At 42.8% G+C, this 19,612-nt stretch overlaps 1 protein-coding gene across 3 annotated transcripts in view; it reads right to left on the bottom strand.

Annotated features, from left to right (window-relative positions):
- The window catches only part of EGFLAM (EGF like, fibronectin type III and laminin G domains), a 74,351-nt gene that overhangs the window by 40,428 nt on the left and 14,311 nt on the right, over positions 1 to 19,612 (bottom strand). For 2 of the 3 annotated variants that reach the window (XM_074570023.1, XM_074570025.1), the window contains exons 2-7: positions 16,713 to 16,822; positions 14,617 to 14,700; positions 12,877 to 12,903; positions 8,196 to 8,313; positions 7,822 to 7,957; positions 1,292 to 1,458 (exon numbers count right to left, since the gene is read on the bottom strand). In XM_074570023.1, the coding sequence (XP_074426124.1) occupies positions 1,292 to 1,458; positions 7,822 to 7,957; positions 8,196 to 8,313; positions 12,877 to 12,903; positions 14,617 to 14,700; positions 16,713 to 16,822 (642 nt within the window). Of the gene's footprint in view, positions 1 to 1,291; positions 1,459 to 7,821; positions 7,958 to 8,195; positions 8,314 to 12,876; positions 12,904 to 14,616; positions 14,701 to 16,712; positions 16,826 to 19,612 lie in introns of all 3 variants that reach the window. The other variant, XM_074570024.1, reaches the window with a different exon arrangement.

Here is a 19,612-nt window from a genome sequence, read left to right as displayed (position 1 = left end):
GGGATTCCAACACAGGGAGGCAACGTAGAAATAAATACTTAGCAGGTTAAATTGGTGGATCACTGAGGATGTGGTCCACATTTCTGCAGCATGAAAATTCTTCTTGCAGAGTTCATGGTCCTACCTGAATATCAGTTGCTCATTTTCAACCAGTTAATTAAAGATGATTTGTAATTGAGCATGCAGGCGAGAAAGGAAAAAAAGTCAGTTTTGTTGCTCTTTTTTATAGTTATCTGCTATATATATCTGCTATAATTATCTGCTAAAATTATATACAGGCATCTTCTTGCATGGCGTTCTATCCCCTATAGATGCTTTTGAAACTAGAACTTAAAAGTATGGACACCTTTTAGGCACAATTAAAAGAGTGGCACGTTAGGGATATAGCTCAGTTGGTCCCCACAGCCTGCCAGCCATGGCTCTGCTTCTTACATCGTCTCTCTTTGTGACTGGGTTTTCCACTGTGTGAGAGACGTGATTTGTATGATTCCCTGCTCTGTGTCGGCTTGATTGGGATTCTCACACACAGCTATGACTTTGGGGGTGATGAGGAGCAACAGCACCTCAGAGTCAGCCCACGGAGACATTAGCACTGAGAGAGGATTATACTCTGAGGAAGGTCACCAGGAGATGTGTGCAGGACCTTCCCCTTACTGCATGGTCTACATTGCTACATGAATGTGAATGTAATTGTTAACAAGTCGTGTTTATTCAAGTATGTTTGAATGCATTTCCACCTAATATTTTTGCTATACAGCTTCTGATCAAAGCAGGATGTTTACTTGTTTATATCATTATTTTCATGATTGTTATTATTTCCATGATTCATAAGAGCCTTACACCTCAGAAAACAGCACAGATTTTCTTGGTCTTTGTTTAAATTACAAATGTAATACACGGAGCTCAGTTTCAAAGAACAGGAAAAAAAAGATGAATAATAGACTTGTCTCTCTCATTTCTCCCCATGATATCCACTTACCAGTTCTGCATGAGGCCAGCACAAAAGTCGGTAAGTAGTGATCCAAAAATATCTAGCAATGACCTCCAGAGCAGAGAAATGGCATGAGAGCACTTCTCCCTGGAGCTTTTCAAATCTTTGCTTGTGGCTTGACTTTCACAGGATGCTGCATGCTCCACGGGCAGGACCAAGAGGTGTCAGACGGGGGGTGCCTGTGCTTGGGGAGCAACTCTTTCCACCAGCAGCCCTCCACAGGCTATCCCAGATACACTTTATTTACAGACACACTTTATTTTTATATAGCTTTAATTACAAAAAGGTGGGTCTACTCACTGAACATCCGGATGACATCGCTCGGTGGACTGGCAGGGCTGGATCCATAGGAGTTTGCTGCTCGCACCGCAAACTGATACTTAGTGTTTGGGAGAAGTCCCTTGAGAACCATGGATTCCATCTGGATCTGCTCTCTTATTACCGTCCAATTGCTGTCAAGGTCTGGCCTTCAGGATCAAGCAAAGCCAAGATCATAAATAATTAAAGCTGGCTGTATAAATTAATTGCCTTTAAACTTTCCTGGGAAATACACAAAATAAATGAGATATAAGCCTGCTAAATCATCAGTGAAATCCTTCACTCTTAAGGGGACAGACTCTGCAACCATTACTAAGCTGCAAAGCCTGTGATATCAAAACTATACAGTGATATACAAAATCTACATTTAGATTTTGCTTATAAAGCCAAGGAGGTTGTTTAGAGGACAATCTGACAAGTCAAGTTCTGCTTATCTATTTTAATGGATTTTGGGCTTGCAGTTTTCAAGTGGATGTATATTACTAGCAGTTCCCAATCTCCTGTTTGTCTGTATAAAGCAATACTTTGCAATAGAGGGAAAGATCCTGATTTATTTCTAAGAGTTTGTGCCCTAATGCCACTAAGTCCCTTCAAACATACACAAGCATTAGCACAATCAGAATCTAACATTTGATCTCACAGGCAATCAGGTTAACCCACCCATACTGGAAAAACTGGATCCAAAGTCTTCTCTTCATAAAAAAAACCAACAAAAACCAACCAAACAAAAAAGTAAAAAAAAACCACAAACAAACAAACAAAAACCCCAGAACAATAATGCAGAGAACCTGTGGATTTTGCAACAAAATTCCCACGTCTGCCTTTGGACAATGCCTGGTTAACTCCTGATTTATGCTGGAAGCCACCTGCCAATAAATCCTTGCTCTAAGTGCCGTTAGAATCCACCTGAAATGAGTACAACCATTCACATGGCAGTTTGGCCTCAAATGTTTAAGATCATACGCAGGGGGACATCAGAAAGGGGAGGGCTACTTCAAATACTTTGAGAGAGTGTTCTGATGCTTTCACACCATCTCTACTCTCTCTAGAAGTGGTCTCTTATCAAAGAGAAACGGGAATGAGAAGGTAAACACAAACAAAATAAAAATGTAAACATTAAGCCTAGGCCACCCAAAATACTGAAACAGAAGCCTATGAAAGTAAAATATGGACAGAAATTACTTTCAGAGAGAATTATTCCAGTGTCCTTTTCTAAGATGTCCTTGTGATATTTATTACAGGAAATAACCTCCAAGTGCTCCCTCAATCTACCAGTGTTTACATAGGAGTAGCTGCAAATGTCTCCAACAGCCTTCCAATGAAAATTATATCAGAAGGCAGGCATTTTGTATTTGTTTATTTGCAGCTGGAAGGAAATGCCAAAGTTAATGTATGTTTTCTTTTACCAGTCAATACAGGATTTATCGATCACCGAGGTTTCCTCACTTTGTGCCAGCAGCACAAATGCAGTGACAAAGCAGCAGCTCCCAGCTGCCAACGGCACACAGGCTGCGAATATTTCGCCTTCTTGCCAAAAACAAAAATAAAATCAGACAAAGGCACCAGATGTAATGACAGCAAAACAGACCATCTTAAGTCACCCTCCACCACCATTTCCTGGTAGACAAGAGGGCATTTATTTTGGCTACTCTTTGTTTGTTTCCCTTCTCTGAGCTTTTGATGCCTGGGCCAAAATGAAAATGTATAGCGTTTTCCAAATGAAAGCTGCTAACATCGCTTACTTCTGCATGCTCCCTTAGTTGTGTTTTCGGTTTTCCTGAGCACATCTTTTTTTGGCTCTAATTCCAGCCCAAGGAATTCCTGATAGCTCAAGATCTGCCTCACAGCCTCTTTGCAACAGATCCTGCCGATGTCCGCGCCCGAATGGAAACACACGCCTCTGACGAAGGCACCCAAAGGAGGTCTCGCACCCTACAAAGATTTAGGAGATAACACAAAGCCTTCGACTTCGCTGACTCGCTCTCGCAAGGCTTCCTTCTGCAGAAGTGAATAACAAAGGAAATGCCCACAAACGTGTAAGTGTCCGCAGCTGAAGGAGAGGGAAAGAGGGAGATTTATTGCTTGACCTTTGCTATTTCCTGAGAACGTTCCCTGTGCGAACAAATCGGTACAAGATGAAAAAATGGCAAACAGATGGGGAGAGGAACACAATAAACTCAGCTGGCGACTGTGTCCACAGCCAGCCAGCCCCTGTGTTTTCTAAGCTGGGAACATTTTGTGAAAACTGTCTTCACGGTCCTTTTTTCGTGTCAAATTTCAGTTTGTGCCAACCGTTACACCAGAAGGGCTCGTTTTGATGCCACTTTTTTCATCTTGCTGCAGTGCAACATTCCCTGGACCAGGATGGGACTGCTCCAGACGATGTGTCTTGAGGTTACAGCTGTGCATCTCTAACGCAGAAATGCCACGCAGTACGAATCTGGCCAGCAACAAAGTCAGAGTGCTTTTAAGATAATAAGCATATGGGTAAATTCAATAGGACTGGATGGATATAAATCAAGGGCAGAATTCTGCCCCAAACGGACCTAAAAGATTTGGATTATTGCTTTATCTTGCAATCTGGGGACTGATTCAACTTAAGAAAGGAACTCTTTCTGATGCAGAGAACAGCAGTTTTATACTCACTTGAACTTCCTCTTAAAATCACCTGGAAATGATTTAACAGTGAAGCACATCCTAGCAATCCAATTTTTATAAGGTTTTTGATTGTTCTTTTGTGACTTGTTGTACTCATCTCAAGTGACAAATTCATTTCTATAAATTTTTTTTACAAATATTTTGGAAATAATAAATATGGTGACAAGTGCAATACACTTATATTGGCTATGGAAAATAGTCATTATAGAAAATAACACACTACTGGATATTATTTTTAGTAATTATTATTATTTAGCTTTATTGTGACACTTTCTCCAAAAATATCAACCAATATGTAAGGTCAACTCTGAGGAAAGGGAAAGCAAACCATTTTCTAACCTCATTCTTTTGTTAAATATTCCTCTGAGGCTGTCTAACGCTGTTAGGCACTTCCTCCCTAATTTCTACGTCTTCCATTCCTCTTTCTTCATTAATTACCTTTACAAGGATTTAACCCTCACAAACAGCGAGGTAAATGTTGAGGCAGATGTATCCGTTTCATGCATTAATCAGGAAAAAAGTATTAAAGATACTTTTTTCCTGGGCATTAGGAGGTGTCTCCCTGGTAAAATCTGTTGTTTGGGGTTGTTTGCAAACAAAAGCAAGTATGACTGCCCGGTTCAGTGCAGGACCAGGCACAGCGAGTTCAACATGGAACGGATTCAGGGATACACCTTTTTTTGGGGGGAAGTCTTCAAACTAATGAAGAAATCTGCCCACAACACTGTGCTGAACCTGCTCCACCCTAACATCTGTATACCGATAAATCTCCACTGTATTATCAGCAGAACCTGCTTAGTTCGTTGCAGCAGAATTTTCATGTCACTACCAAGATATTGAAACATTTCCCCTGCATGTCAATATTAATACTGAAAGGTGTTGGCTCCATCTACGTACCAAGGAGATGAAAAGAAAGTGACCTGATCCTTTTAGAGGATACGCTGCTGAAACACTTGTGTCTCTGTAGATGTTAGCTGACTATAAAAAATTGGATAAATTAGTGTCCATGTTTAGAAGACTGGGTAGGCATTCAACAGATTAAAAATCTGAGTATTTGGAGTACCAGAGTGAAAATGTCCAAGACGTTTTTGAGAATTATTTTTTTTTTTTTAGTATCTTCAGGAAAATCACCTAAACTAGTATGTTTAAGGCCAGAGTCTCACTTTAGAGGCTTTCATAAGAATGCCATTTGTCATAGAATATTTCTCAGCATAAATCAACAGACTATTTACACTGAGCCTGCAAACTTCCACAGACACCGTTAGCTATTTTGGGTTTAACATGCTCTTTTACACATTCCCTATGAACTGTGCAGGGAGCAGTGAGACCTACTTTCTCCCTACTGATTTCCAGCATTTGGCCAAGTTGGGGTTGTGGTCTCCTTAGTGTCCTCTTGTAGTCAAGAGCAGGGCAGAGCCTGAGTTATCCCAGCTCGTCCTGTATCTGAAACCACCTGCAGCCCTTCACTGCCTACAGTGAACCAAAATGTCCCAAGGAAAAACCATGCAAGTGCCTAAATAAAGGCCCAAATTTAGACCCTGAGTAGAAATAGACTGCAGGTTAGCTCCTGGTTCTGATTAGATTCTGGTATGTACAATTAATGTATTGAATTTTCATGAGGTTTTAATCGCCAATATCACAGTTGAGCAAAGGAAAACAGTGGGTTTTCCCTCATCTAAGTCTCCTAGCATGCTTTTTCTAGGGTTAAATTCATAAAGTTAGTTCTAAGGGGACTGAAATGATTTAAACGATGTTATAGTTTTTAGACGTTTGTGCTGTACCCAAGAGAAATTACAGATTTGCATAAGAAAGTCATTAATTTTGCAAAAAGCACAGGATAATATCGTACTTCTTTGACACACGAGAATTTGATTCTAAATTTACTTGCACTGTTTTGTTTTGGTTTTACATTGATTTACTTTAACAGATTTAACTCATGTTAATACATTTTATAGTAATTAAAACTATAGGCAACAAAAGACAATGAAGCTTGAAGTTAAATCTTTACCTCTAACTGCCACTAGGGCTTATGGTTCATTGAACTTTCTCCAAATATATAATCAAGCTTCCAAGTCTAAGAGAGTATAATCCCAAAATTAACAAATATGCTTCCAGCTTAGCTTTAAATCTCAAACTAAACAGTGTAATCAAAACATTGTGCTGTTAGCAAATTCTTTACCAAAGTCTAAAACCAACGAAACACTGAAATTTCAATTACTCGCATCTTTCAACTTAAAACAGTGAAGGCAGCTTTCCACTAGCTGGCTGTGCAAGAGCACATTAAAGAGCATGTTAAACAAAAACATTCAAGGCTGCACTATCAGTGCATCAGATAGAGATGACGGTGCCCACTTCTTCTTCAATTAGCAGGCCCCTGGTGCTACGAAGACGTGTACATAAACCTGCAGGCTCCACTTTATGGCAAAAGCATGGAGAGGACAGAAGTGCAGTCAATCAGAACCCAACAAAATCCCTTTCCCATCCACTGAGTAAATGAGAGGGAAGAGACGGGGAGAAGAAAGAAAGGCTCAGATAATGATTGTGTTCAAAAAATAGGTATGGGAGAAATTTCATGGTAATGCTACAGCAGAGTTCATGCGATGGCCATAATGTATTTTCAGCCCTCATGTCCTGCCTCCCGGTGCAATGAACGTTGGATGGCTTCCCACTAAATATGGGCCATTTTGATTCAAACACAAAGTGCGATGTAAATTCACAAGTAAGCTTTCAGTCTGGGAATTCTTTTCATTATATGAATATCTTCTAGATTGTAACCACACTTTGAGCACTGAAAACTGATAGCTCTTTCTGTCTTTTTAACAACAGCAAGTCTTTTAAAGAAATTAATGTATTTTTCTGAAGAATGATTTTTTGACCTTCACAGCTCAGAGTAGTTAAGGAAGCAATTCTCTCTTATCCAGGAACCTCAACTAAAACCTGTCATCAAGTGTTCACCCAAAGGATTAAAGTTCCAAAGGCTGAATTTTGCATTCACTGTATGCGTAAACATAGGGGCAAGCAAATGAAAATAAATAGCTCTGTATGCAGATATTAGCTTGCGCGAGCATATGAGCAGTCAGGGTATGAACACCTGTTTGTGCATGCAGATAAAACCACCGCCTCCTGACCCTTCATATGCATTTTATACAAGCAATGCAATTGGCAACTTCTTACAGTTTAGTTCTAATATTGCAAATTTTAGAGAGTTCAACAGCGAAGGGGAGGGGAGGGGAGGGGAGAGGAGGGGAGGGAAGGCAAGGCGAGGCAAGGCGAGGCGAGGGAAATGATTAACACTCCATCTCCCCCCCAAAAAATCTAAACAGAAAGGCCAACTTTTTATGTAAATTTAATTAGCTTTAGGATAACAAAGCTAGTCTGAGTACTGTAAGCTCAAGACCCCGGAGACATCTGTCAGGTAAAACTGCCCGACATACTGAGTTTGCAACCCTTGGATTATTTCCAGGGTACCCTAGCCCAGGGTACTCCTGCTCAAGGGAACTGCTCTGCCACGCGCTCTTTCCTCAGCATGGTTTGGCAGTGTTTGATGACAGGAGAAACTTGAAACTTCATTCATCCAGGCCTTTATTAGAGGGAACAGATCAAATTAGACCTTACTTTCTTCAATCAGAAGTTATGACTTATTGGTGATTTTATAACAAATTAGATTATTTCTGGCTTTGTCTTTAAATTTTCATGGCAATTTAACACATCAAGAAGAAAACTAAGTGTACTATACACAGGAAGTAAATAAATCATGAGAAGAATCTATATGCAGTTTTATAGTGCAGTTTAGGTAAAAACAAAAACAAACTGTAGGGCAAACACTGAAATTCAGACTCCACTGGAAAACTTGCCTGATAAACTCCACTGTGTAGTACTGGATGGGAGAACTTCCTTCACTCACTCCAGGCTTCCAGGATAATGCCACTTCTGAATCAGAAACTACCACGATCTGGGGCTGATAGGGTGGTGCAGGGGGCATGCACTTGTCTAAGCCAGAGGAAATGCAAAGGAATAGCATTAGAGAAGTGGATGGGCTAACACACACAATAACCCAACACTCACAGACTTGGGAATCAAATTCGTAGGCTTCTCCCCTCACCTGTTGCCCCTCTAAAACCCCACACTTGTGGAAAAATAATAGTAAAATATTACGACACTGTATTCGATACGGCACCCACAGGTGTTACAGATGTGTGCCCTCCAGTTTTCCAACAGAAAGCATTACCTTGGGATAAGGTTGTCACGTCTCTGGGCATGCTGGGTCGTCCTTTCCCTGCCCAGCCGTATGCTCCAACGCTAACGCGGTGTGGAGTGCCTGGCTTTAGATCCCCAATGACAACTTCCTACCAGAGCCAAGAGAAGACAAGACAAGAACATCACGAAAGCTCTTCCATGCAACGGGGGACGGCGCTGTGAGCTGGGACTGGGGGACTCACACAGCATTTTCCATGTAACCTCCTTGGAGGATTGTCCCCAGCCCAGCCCTGCTCAGAAGCAACAAACACAAACAGCACCATGTGTTTCCTCTCAGGCTGCAGCTTCGCCCCAGGGGAATCCACAGGCATGACCTGGACCCTTTTCTCAGCATAATTCACTAGGTTGCAGATCGTTTGCATTTGCTGTCCAACTTTTTTGCTTGTGAAGTCAAAGTCACAGACTGCTCTCTCTCGCGAGCCAATTGCTCGCGTTCGCTATCAGTCTGGTGCATTTTCTTTTTTTGTTGGTTTGTTTGTTTGTTTTATTTTGTTTTTCTTTTTAATCCTGAGACAGTAGAAGCTCCTGAGAATGAAGCAAGTTGCCACAGTGCGAACTGATGATCTTTAGTTTCTCACGGAGCAGAGACCAGTCCCATCGCCTCTCACAATTTCCCTAGCCCAGCTATCAGCCTTGACCTGAAGCAAGCATTTCCCTTATTTGTCCTTCTGCCATAAACACAGAAAGATTAACCCACAGCCAACTACTGTAAGGGAGGCGATGCTAAACTCCTCGTGAAGAGCTTGTGCTGCTGAATACTGTTCAGAGAAGCCTGCTTGAATCTCCCAGAAATTAGCAAATGTCACCAAAAAATTACATTTTATCACTGGCTGGCACACACAGCATGGATCACCTTCAGACATTTATATCTGTTCTTTAATGGAGCATGTGTAGGTGTGCATAGAAATTCAGCATTCTTTACCCGTAGCCTACCTGTAGAGAGATGCAAACCCCAGATTTATGAATTCTGACAGCATATACAAGTAAACAGAAATACCAAGTTCTACACCACAGACTGTTTTGTGTGAAAAAAGCACTTACAAAAAACTGTTTTACGGTGATTTTTCTTCTATTTTTCATTCTCTGATATTAAAAACATTATTCACAGCGCATGTGAAAATGCAGAGATCTACTGTCCCTTCACGCTGAAACGGACTTTTAATCTCCATTTCCAGTTGCAGTAAAATAGTAAACAATCCCAAAATTTTATTAACTGCTAAATTTCCTTATGACGGTCTTTTGGACAACCTCTGCCTTTCTATTCTTTGGGGAACTTATGTTATTACTACAACATCGTTTGGCAACACCCTGCCGTCTGTCATTTCTCTAGCTGCGGTTTTGGAGCTCCGTCACTGATTTCCTATTAACATGGACCACCTGACCATTATCCTGTTTTTCTATCATTCACCCTTGATCTGCTTGAATGATCTGGATTCATGTGAGAGAGATGATAAGAATGCTAGAAAAGGAATGGCCCAGAGAGAGGCTGTAAGAACACTCACACCGACAGATTTATTTGGGTCTTTCAGTCTCGTACCTGAAGTGATGGAAATCTTTCAAAACATGATCTGAAAAGCCAGCTGCTGAAAACTCAGCACCTCCTCCTGATGACAATACTGACGATCCTGCTCCTGTTGCCATACATACTGTCCATCTGTATTTTAACTGTGTGCATTTGTTCCTGCCGACATCCCTCTTTATTACGTTCATTCTTATGAGAAAAAAAAAAATCCTTCATTATCTGTCTCAACCTTCATTATCTGTCTTATTGCTTTCACCTCTTGGCTACTGCAGAGAGTGAGATATTGATGTACGTGCTTCATACTACTACCTCCAGACCCAAGTCTACAATAAACTAAACAGAATGAATCCCATTGACTGCAAGGCCAGTCAAGACCATAGAATCATAGAATCACAGAATCACAGAATGGTTCGGGTTGGAAGGGACCTTAAAGACCACCTAGTTCCAACCCCCCTGCCCTGGGCAGGGACACCTCCCACTAGACCAGGCTGCTCAAAGCCTCATCCAGCCTGGCCTTGAACACCTCCAGGGATGGGGCATCCACAACCTCCCTGGGTAACGTGTTCCACGACCTAAATCCTAGTATCTTCTCAGGTATGTAAGTTCAATACATGTACCCTCAAAACCTCATGGTGCTCTCTTGCCTTACACACACGGCCTCTCCTGACAATGTCCTCTCCACGAACATAGCTGTTGGACATACAGTGGGTATCTCTGAGATCAAGTATCTTCTAATCTTCTAGGATCAAGCCATTAGTGAATAGGTAAAGATTCAGGACATCATTAAGATACCCACGGCAATATCAGGGAATACCCACCTCCCACCAGAACACTTTCAAATGAGATTGTGAAGAAGGAACACATTTCCTTGTACCTCACTGTCCACAGGCCTGTGAGTACATATTTCATCTCTTTTTTCGCTTTTATTTAGGAGAAGGGTCTTAAACCCAAGTTTTCATCATCCCAGAAGAGACATTGTGGCCTCACAGATAAGGAATTTAGGTGGTACGTAGAAGAATTAGCTCCCCATCATTTTGGTAGTCTTTCTCTCCACTCAGATTGCCTCTGCATTTTGAAGAATGATACTCCAAACTGGACATTACATTGTCAATGAGGCTTTACTAGGCACCAACCTCACTTTCTTGTCTTACACAACACGCCTGCTAAAACCCTGCAAAATGGCATTTGGCATTTTCTTTACAATCTCCCATTCTTGAATGGGGTGAAGCAATACAATGCCTTTTCTGTGGTAGAGGAGTCAGGGGTCCATAGAAACCGTGTATCCCTCCCAGCCCTGCCACACTGCTTGCCCTCCCTCCAAGTTGTGTTGAAACTGCGTGGGAGGCTGCACAGTAAACCGTCTCACAGAAACCAGGATTACAAATTATTTTCCAAAGAAAACCTGTTTTCTGCTTTGTTTGGTTTTGTTTGAATCCAAAAAAACATCAAACCCCCTGGATTACAACGGAGCTGCAGAAACTGAGCTGGGTTTAATGACACTTGATCCCCTGACAACTCCTTCCCTGCACTACTGGTCTCACATGGTGACTCCCCATTTTGTACTGGTGTGTGTGACTTGATAGGGAGCACTATTGCTCACCATGGCTCCGCGCCTGACCTAAAACCTCCCACCTTTAAAGTCTAATAATTTTTCTTGCCTTTTTTCTTCTTTTTTTAATATTTGCGCTCGGCTTCCTGAATATTACACCCAGTAGAACAACTGCCTTATTAAATTGTACTGCATCTGTGTTTCTCCTGGCTGCTCTCACTTACACGTTCTCTATTATAAGATGATATAACACAGCTATAATACTTCATCTGCTTTGTTAACGTGCAGGCACATGCACACACGCGCACACAGAAACAGGCCCAGTTCAGCTACGACAGTCTCGCATGGTCCAGAGAAGCCTCTGAGAAAGCGGCAGGGTCGTGTCCAGCACCAGGAGAGCAGGCTTAGTGACAGAAACATGAACTATGCAAACTTAACCACAAAACTATTGCAGATTTCTGTTGAGTTTGGTATGAATATAACAGAAAGCATTTCAGTGAGAACACCGCTTCCTGAGGATTAATGACAGCTGGGAGCTGATTAATCCCAGTCAGTCATACTTCTCCACAAGTACCCCTCAGAAGTGTTATTTTTATCAAGCAGAAAAAAAGGGCCCAGGATGGAACCTCAACTCTGAAATGCCATAATCCAGACTCAACTCAGCTGGGATTGAACCAGATAGTCCTGGTTCAAGCACATCCCAAGGTCTCATCCGGACATCGGCCTCCTACGGTCCAACCAAACCTCCCTTAATTCAGACCATGAAAGCTGTGTGAGAACCACCAGCTTTGTGGGATTTCTCCATTCCTAAAATAGCTCTCAGGAAAAAAAAAAAAGTTTGCAAGAGGTTGTTGACATTAGGGAGTTCGGTTAAACACTGAAATTGCTGCCCTTATCCTACCAAACCCGAGCACCTCCTGCTTGCTTCCCCCCTCACAATAAACCAAATCCATTTACTGCTCATAGGAAGCAGACTGGACTGAGTACAGGACTGGAAATAATTAATCTGAATAATTCACCAGCTGCAAAGCCATTAAGAGGGCTGGTATGTCTTTCAAACCTGTTCTATACGAGTTGTTAGTCTCCCACTCCTTCCTCCCAGGCGTTGCGTGGCTGGCCTCTTCCCACGCTCCTCCTCCTCGGCTCTTGCTGGACTGGCTCAGGTTTTTCCCTCTCCGTCTCCTCTTCCACCGCCAGACATTGTTCTTCCCTGTCACTGTGTGTCTGACTACCCAGCTGTCCCCGTCCCCTGTAACTCCTCACCGCCTGGATATAGCTCATTTTTTTGCACACATTTACTCCAGCAAAACAAGACATCCATAAATACTTTTGACGACTGAGAGAAAAGTTTATCCATTGCTAAAAAGGGAGCTGCTGTACCTCTTGTGCCCACCTTCGTCACCTCTGGATTTTGAGCTGTAGTTACTATTCGCCACTAAAAAAGATCCTGTGTGAGTGCTAAGTAGAATCAACATTTGAGATCAACTTCTGTGTGTGAATCTGTGCAAAGACCAGGTCAGGAATGTTCAATTTCATTTTAAATCACAGCTGTGACCAAGCTTCATGTCAAGCAATACTTACAAAAATGGCTTGTCCTTCAAGTTGACCCTGGGAAAAAGCAAAATAGGACCTGTTAATGAAGTAACATACTAAAAAGTGATGGCAAAACCACATAAATAACGGGTCAAAGAATTTAAAAAAGGCCAATGTTGCAGCATATAGTAGTCTATGTGGCTGTTACTCATCTGCATGAGTACTGGGGTACAGATTCTGTTCTCCCAGTGAATAAGAACTATTGCTGTCAGGATTAAGATAAAAAAACAACGTGCTGTTGGCACTAGGAGCAAGAATGTGTTTGGGGGGAAAAACAGCCAAGTGAAGAATATAGTGATAAAGATCAGAGGGGAGAAAATAATACATAAATAAAGAAATAATACATCACAGCAACAACATTCTTTCATTCACTGTGATCCCAGAAACCTGCATAAGTCAGAACTGACAACCAGAGTGACAGAAAACTGCAGGAAATCTGAGCATCCCTCTCACTCACGCTTCTCACGGGGAAGGTTTCTGAGCACTGCCCAGCAGGGATCGGGAAATACCAGTGAATGCATTTCACCGAACGTCAGGCGGGAAGGCTGAAGGAAGAGGGGTGCGGAAATAAAGGAGAATGAAGATGAGCAGAAAAGAAAGGAGGAAAAAATTGAAATGTGAAGAAGGATCACCAAATAAAGACAGGAAAGCCTGCAATGCCCCTCTGTGTGCAAGCGTGAGCCTTTGATTCCTGTGCTGGTAATGTTGCTGTCTCGTGGACAGGCTGCCCTTTGCAGAGCATGGTGCGAGACTGTTCCTGTCCCAGCACCCAACCTGCCACAATCCGTCCCTCTCTGCCCAGGCAGAGGCTGGGAAGTCTCTGTTCCTGCCTTGCTGAACTCAAAGAGCAGCCTTTCCACGTTGAGAAAGCACCGGCAGTTTTGGAGAAAAACCTTTAAAAGCAGACAGTATTAAAATCATCCAGCGGCATGGAGGAATTGGTTTCATCTCGGCACCAATTGCTCAGCCATGCAGCAGAAGAGGATGGGCGGTGCTCATCCGCAAATGGAAAAGGAAGAGGAAACTGGACAGAAAAAGGGAAGGAGGAAATAGAAGGGGATAGTGAAATACAGCAAAGTAAGAAAGCAAAGGAGAGACAAAATGAAAAACAGAACTAAAGAAAAGGGGGAAAATGGGAAGCAAGGAGGAAAACTAGTGCTTTCAAGAACAAAAAACCCCCGAAGCTCAGGGAATTTTCTAGGACATGGACTTGCACAAATACAACTAAAGCAGCACTATTAAACTTTAAATTCAGTATTTCAGGAGGCCACAGTCTCACACAGAGACAAAAATGCACTGAAAACTTTGTGTCTCCTTTAACTCACACACTTACCTCTGTCAGACACTGCAACACACACACACTGATATTGCAGCTCTAACTGTGCATAGAGTCGCATGATTCCCCTTGCATGTGTGGAAGTGCACAGAAAATTCATATTCAAAATTAAAAGTTCTATTTTAGTAGACGCCAAAGGTCAGTACTAGGAAGACGCAAGCAAGTCCCAGCGGTTTTACATGATAAATTAGTCAGACAACAAGGAGCAAAAGTGTATCACGCTGGCTGAATTACAGAAAAACATTGTGATTTCCTTTTGCTCAATACCCAAAGCAGATCTGGGGCTTGGATCCTCAGCATAATTCACAAACCAGCAACAAGTAGACAGTGGCAAGTTCCCACTTGCAAGCTCCGCTCCAGCTTTTCGACTGTTGATGAAAAGAAATACTCACCATGCTAAGCATATCCAAACTCAGGGGAACATTGTGCGAGAGCTGTTTAACTGCTTTGTCACCTTCAACCTCTGAGTAAAAGACCTTAGGAAGAAGATATAGTCAAGCCGGTTAAAGAAATAACTCAATGCTTCAGAATGACTTAAAAACAAGTGCATTGGTATCACACTGTGGACAGCATTTGAGCCTATGATCCCCCACCTTTTCAAATCCATGGAAAGCTAACGCCCTTTAACATTCCCTCCCTGTTTGCTAGAAGTTGTCAATATGACCAAAGGACACCATCTTACAGTGTGAACTGATGTGAAACACAGCCTAGCTTTTCAGGCAGACTTCAACTGACAACTTTAATTGTGCATCATTTGGCTATGGTAAGCATGGACAGCTAAAGATTTGTGGAACTGGTCTTCACAAGTTGGGCATTTCACTTCATATAAGGAAGATACTGACATTACATGGTTATGTCATTACAAAAATTGCTGTATCATAAATCTCCCTCCAGTCTGTTGCCGTGTACTGGGGACTAGTGAGACAGGGCGAGCCTGCTTTCCTGTGCACAGAGACCCTGAGATGTCAAGGGTCAAGAAGTAAGATGAAGTGAAGATGGTTCAGGTACAGCACTATCAGTGCTGTTTGTCATTGATTTTATTATCATGCCACACATGAGCTCAAGGCTTAAAAATAAACTAGGGTTCAGATGCTTGATCTCCTGCATGAACAGTGAAAACTATTTATGATTTGTGACTATAACGTATTGCAACTGTTTGAAAAATATCATGGCTTATAGAAAAGCCACTTACTCACTGCACCTCTGTTTGCACGCAGAAGAATGGACCCAACTACACACAGAGCCCCGGCTGGGGCAGGTTCTGGACACAGCAAGTGCTTCTCAGTGTCCTAGACTACAAGCACTTTCCTAACAATAAAAACAACCCTGCAGCTGCGCTGCATTTGTGTAATTTACAAGACCACGGGATGAAGAGGCATGTGTACCAGAAATACCTATTGCAGGGAATTTTCTCCCTCTTTCAGTGTATGTTAATAAAAATTTTGATAGTCACGAGTTTTCTGCTTCCCACCTTTTTACATAAAAGTGCGTTTCAGATTATTTTTTTCTGGAAATTTCAAATCCTTTCACAGAAAATGCTAGCAAACACAACTGCTATTTGTCTTTTTGTTGAAGGGGAAAACAACAAATTCTAGTCGATATCCCACATTTTTGGTCCTAATTTCCCATCGACTAACTTCCATTCTGGGACGGAGTTTCACGACCATGGAATACCTGTTAAAGCAATACCTGATAAAAATGAATGAATGACAGATTAGTGTTCACTGTTTTTCCGCTTGCACACAAAAACACAGTACCCTAAAGACTAGCTATTTTGTTTTTTGCCAAACAGGCAGATGGTAACGTGTCAAAGGCTTGGAGGGGGTCCGAGCTTCCCCTATACATTTTCTGGCTAAAACAAGAAAATCACTCAACTTCTTTAAGGGAAATTCACCACTGAGGTAGGGGGTAATAAAGGAAAGTCACTTTTGATATTTAAGGCTGTGGCTGTGCTCCCAGGGGTGCTAAGCAGTACAGTATCTATCGGGGAAGAGATGCCATGAAACCCTCCCTTCCCCTGTACCTGCTGCCACTCTGGGAAGGTTTAGAGGCGCAGTTTGGAAAAGCTATTCCTGCTAAAGCAATCCTCGGGAAGTACACGTCAAAGGACCTGAACAGTCCTGAAATCACCGTGCATGTTCCTTCATTTGCACAGTGTAATATCGACCTGCTCTGCTTTACTTTACTGTTTTACCAGCTGCAGAGATCCTTGCATAAAAACCACAACAGAAAAGCAATCTATATCCACTGCAAGCCCTTGGCATCCAACCCAAATTCCCATCATAGCTTGCTGCTAAAATATGAACTGCTTGTTTCTTAAAGTTACAGCTCAATCCGTCCAAGCGCACTGTCCCCTGACCACTTTCTGAGCAATGGTACCATTTGTTATGAGAGCAGGCTCTCCTGCTTGCTCCTCCATGCCACATGTATAGTCTGAGGCCATGTAGGGTATTGCAGTCCTCTACCAGCAGCACAGAGGATCACTTACTGTGTATCCCGTGATGGTGCTCGCATGCTGCTTTGGCATCCTCCATTGCACGCTGAACGCTGTGCAGTTCAGTGAATCCAGCAGTATATCGAGAGGAGGTCCCAGCCTATCTGCTGAAAACAAAATGACACTGCAGAAGAAGCCATAGGGCACAAAACCTCTCCTTTAGCCTCCTGGCAGGTATGGCTTTGAAGAAGAACAGACCTGTGCTGCCCTCATTCCAAACTGTCAAACATAGCCCACTGCTCAGATTTGACTTGGGTGCACCTTTTACCTCTCCACCTCTGCCTTCCAAGGTAGTGGTGGGGCACCAAGAGAGAGGGGGTGAAGGGGGACAAGAACCTGTTGATCAGCTCAGGACACCTCATGGACACCTTCAGCCTCCCCCTCATCCCCCTCCTCCCCAGGCTTCACGTCCAACAGCAATACCCTGGTGTGAGGAAAACCAAACCAAACCCAAAGCATGCCTTCTCTTCAGCCCTTTGCTGTTTTGGCACAGGCCAAGAGACCCCCTTCACAGGCCACAAGGTCTTCCAGTCACCACTGGCCCTGCAACCTCCACCCCTTCATGACAGCTATGGATGGAAAGGGCAATGATTTCAGTAAGAAGCAAGTTTAGCCTGATGAGAAGAGCACAAAGGAACCCTCAGGTGCCACCTGCCCCTCTCCAGGTTATGGCAATGGGATCTCTTGCCATCATGCTTTCAGTGCTGCCACGATCAACCCCGTCTCTCAACAGCTGCAGTGGGAGGAGGTTATTTTTATATGGCTATACTGGTCTTACAGCACCTATCCGTCTCCTCTTCCCATGGTACAGGTTGGCATGTCACTACAATGGCTAATTCAACTACTGCAAAAAACAAAAAAAAAAAAAAAAGGCTGGAGAAGAAGGAAACCCTGAGTTCCACGTCTCTAGTAACGTGTTAGCAACTGCATTTACTGCCTGAGAAAGGGCAGGCGGAGGAGAGTGTCTGCTCTGTAGCCCAAGCAAGATTTTTAATTCAACCTCTCCAAACCAACATCGTCCGTGCTCTTGAAACCAAACCCGCCTAACAAACAACAGTAACAGAGAACTGATTCAAGCAGTTTAACAACAACTTCATTTTTTTCAAGGTGACAATTCTACTATACTTAGTTTTTTGCATGCCCTTACCTATGACAATTTTAAGTAAAGGCTAAGGAAACCTCACCCCCCCCCCATTTTTTTCCACTAGCTCTGACAAAATATCAAGTGAAAACAAGCTACTGTAAAGGTCATTTTTAGATGTGAAGCAAGCCTACATCAGATTTACACTTGTCACTTCCACCAACATATTTGATTTGAAGCTAAATACAAGATTTAACAGCTTACAAACTCTACTCAGTATTGATCAGCACCCATACCTGAGTAGTTGAAACAAGAGCAGAACTGACATTCTGGTCCTTTTCAAACTGGCGCTGCATTTTCCCACCGCTAGGAAACTTTCTGGTTTATATTTCTTATTTTGAGTGAGCAAGTGTGGCCAGTCAGCATCCACACCTCGCAGTTAACACCGGTGACTCTGTTTTCCTGCTCCTTTCAGCTATTTATTTCTCTGCAACACTAAAATAAATCTTGGACGGTGCTATGTGAAATCATGACAGGACAAATACATAAAAGGCATTTAAGAGCCCCTAACTTCTCTCACCAGTTGGTCCCTAAACCTGAAGCTTCAGCCATTCTTGCCTAAAAAAATTCCCAGGGGACTGTCTCCTGTGCAAGGACTGCATGCGATGGGCTCCTCACCAAGAACTTTTTAACTTTTTTCCTTTTATTGCTGAAACAACACAGTGGGGGATAAAAAAACACCACATAATATACCTTCAGAAAAAGGACTACCTGTTGTATGCTAGAGGTTTTTATTTTCTGCACACCCCAAAGATCTTTCTTATCAGTTCAGTGTCAAAGAAATTCTGGAGACTAATGGTCTATTATTCCTGAGAAGTTTTTGTAGCTGTAACAGGACAGGGGTGCACCTACACATTAAGGAGAAAAAACATACTTAGGGCTCTACCTGCATATATTGACCTCATAACCTGCAATGATCTAACCTTAGTTAATGGGAGCATGCAGGAGAATTAAGTCTCCGCTAAAAGCCTCATACTCTGTGAACACAAGCCACCAGCCAGACTCACAGAGGCTAAAACATGGAGCTGCAATCCTCTCACAACCCCTTTCCAGGGATACCACCAGCACCTTCCCTCCCTTACCTACCAGGGAAGGAGCTGAGCTCGTCCTAAATGGATCTTCAAGTAAACAAATAACTACACAGTGCTTTGAGCAATGCCACTGAGCAACCGTGGGATTTTAAACATATTCCTGAGATGCTGGGAACTACCCAGGACCCAAAGACAGGGACATCCACGCATCCATACTGCCTGTACAGTTTGTGGGCACAGGTTCAGCTTCCTGGGAAAGTCTCCCAGGAATGGTCTGGAGGATAGCTCAGCTCACAAACCATGTCCGTAAGTCAATAAGGACATCTTTTGGGGAAGGGAGAAAGGAGTTGCACCATACGGAGTGAGAGCCAAACCATGCCATGCTACTTGCTCTCTGGCCTCTCACCCATTTTCTTTATTAGCACTGACTTAGACGCACGGATCCCTGCTGGGTGCAGGGGCTCTGAGGATAGCAGAGTTCCACCTCTCGTGCTCACCTGCACGAGCAGTAGCTGGACCATACACCACCAGGTACCACCTGCTACTGAACGGAGAGGCAGGGAAGAGCAGCTGGGGCTGGGGTATCGCTATCTACTTAAGCAGCATTTTACCTTCAGAAAACATCTTTCCAATCTTCACAACACCCAGTGAGGCAGTTTAATATTACAGCTGCAACAGGAGTAAAGGAAAAGAAAAAAAAACCACTAAACATTCACACTTAG

Source organism: Larus michahellis, chromosome Z (assembly GCF_964199755.1).
Source record: "Larus michahellis chromosome Z, bLarMic1.1, whole genome shotgun sequence".
In the NCBI taxonomy this organism is placed as follows: domain Eukaryota; kingdom Metazoa; phylum Chordata; class Aves; order Charadriiformes; family Laridae; genus Larus; species Larus michahellis.
Note: the sequence above shows the minus strand (reverse complement) of the source record. Positions and strands in the feature narration are given on the sequence as shown.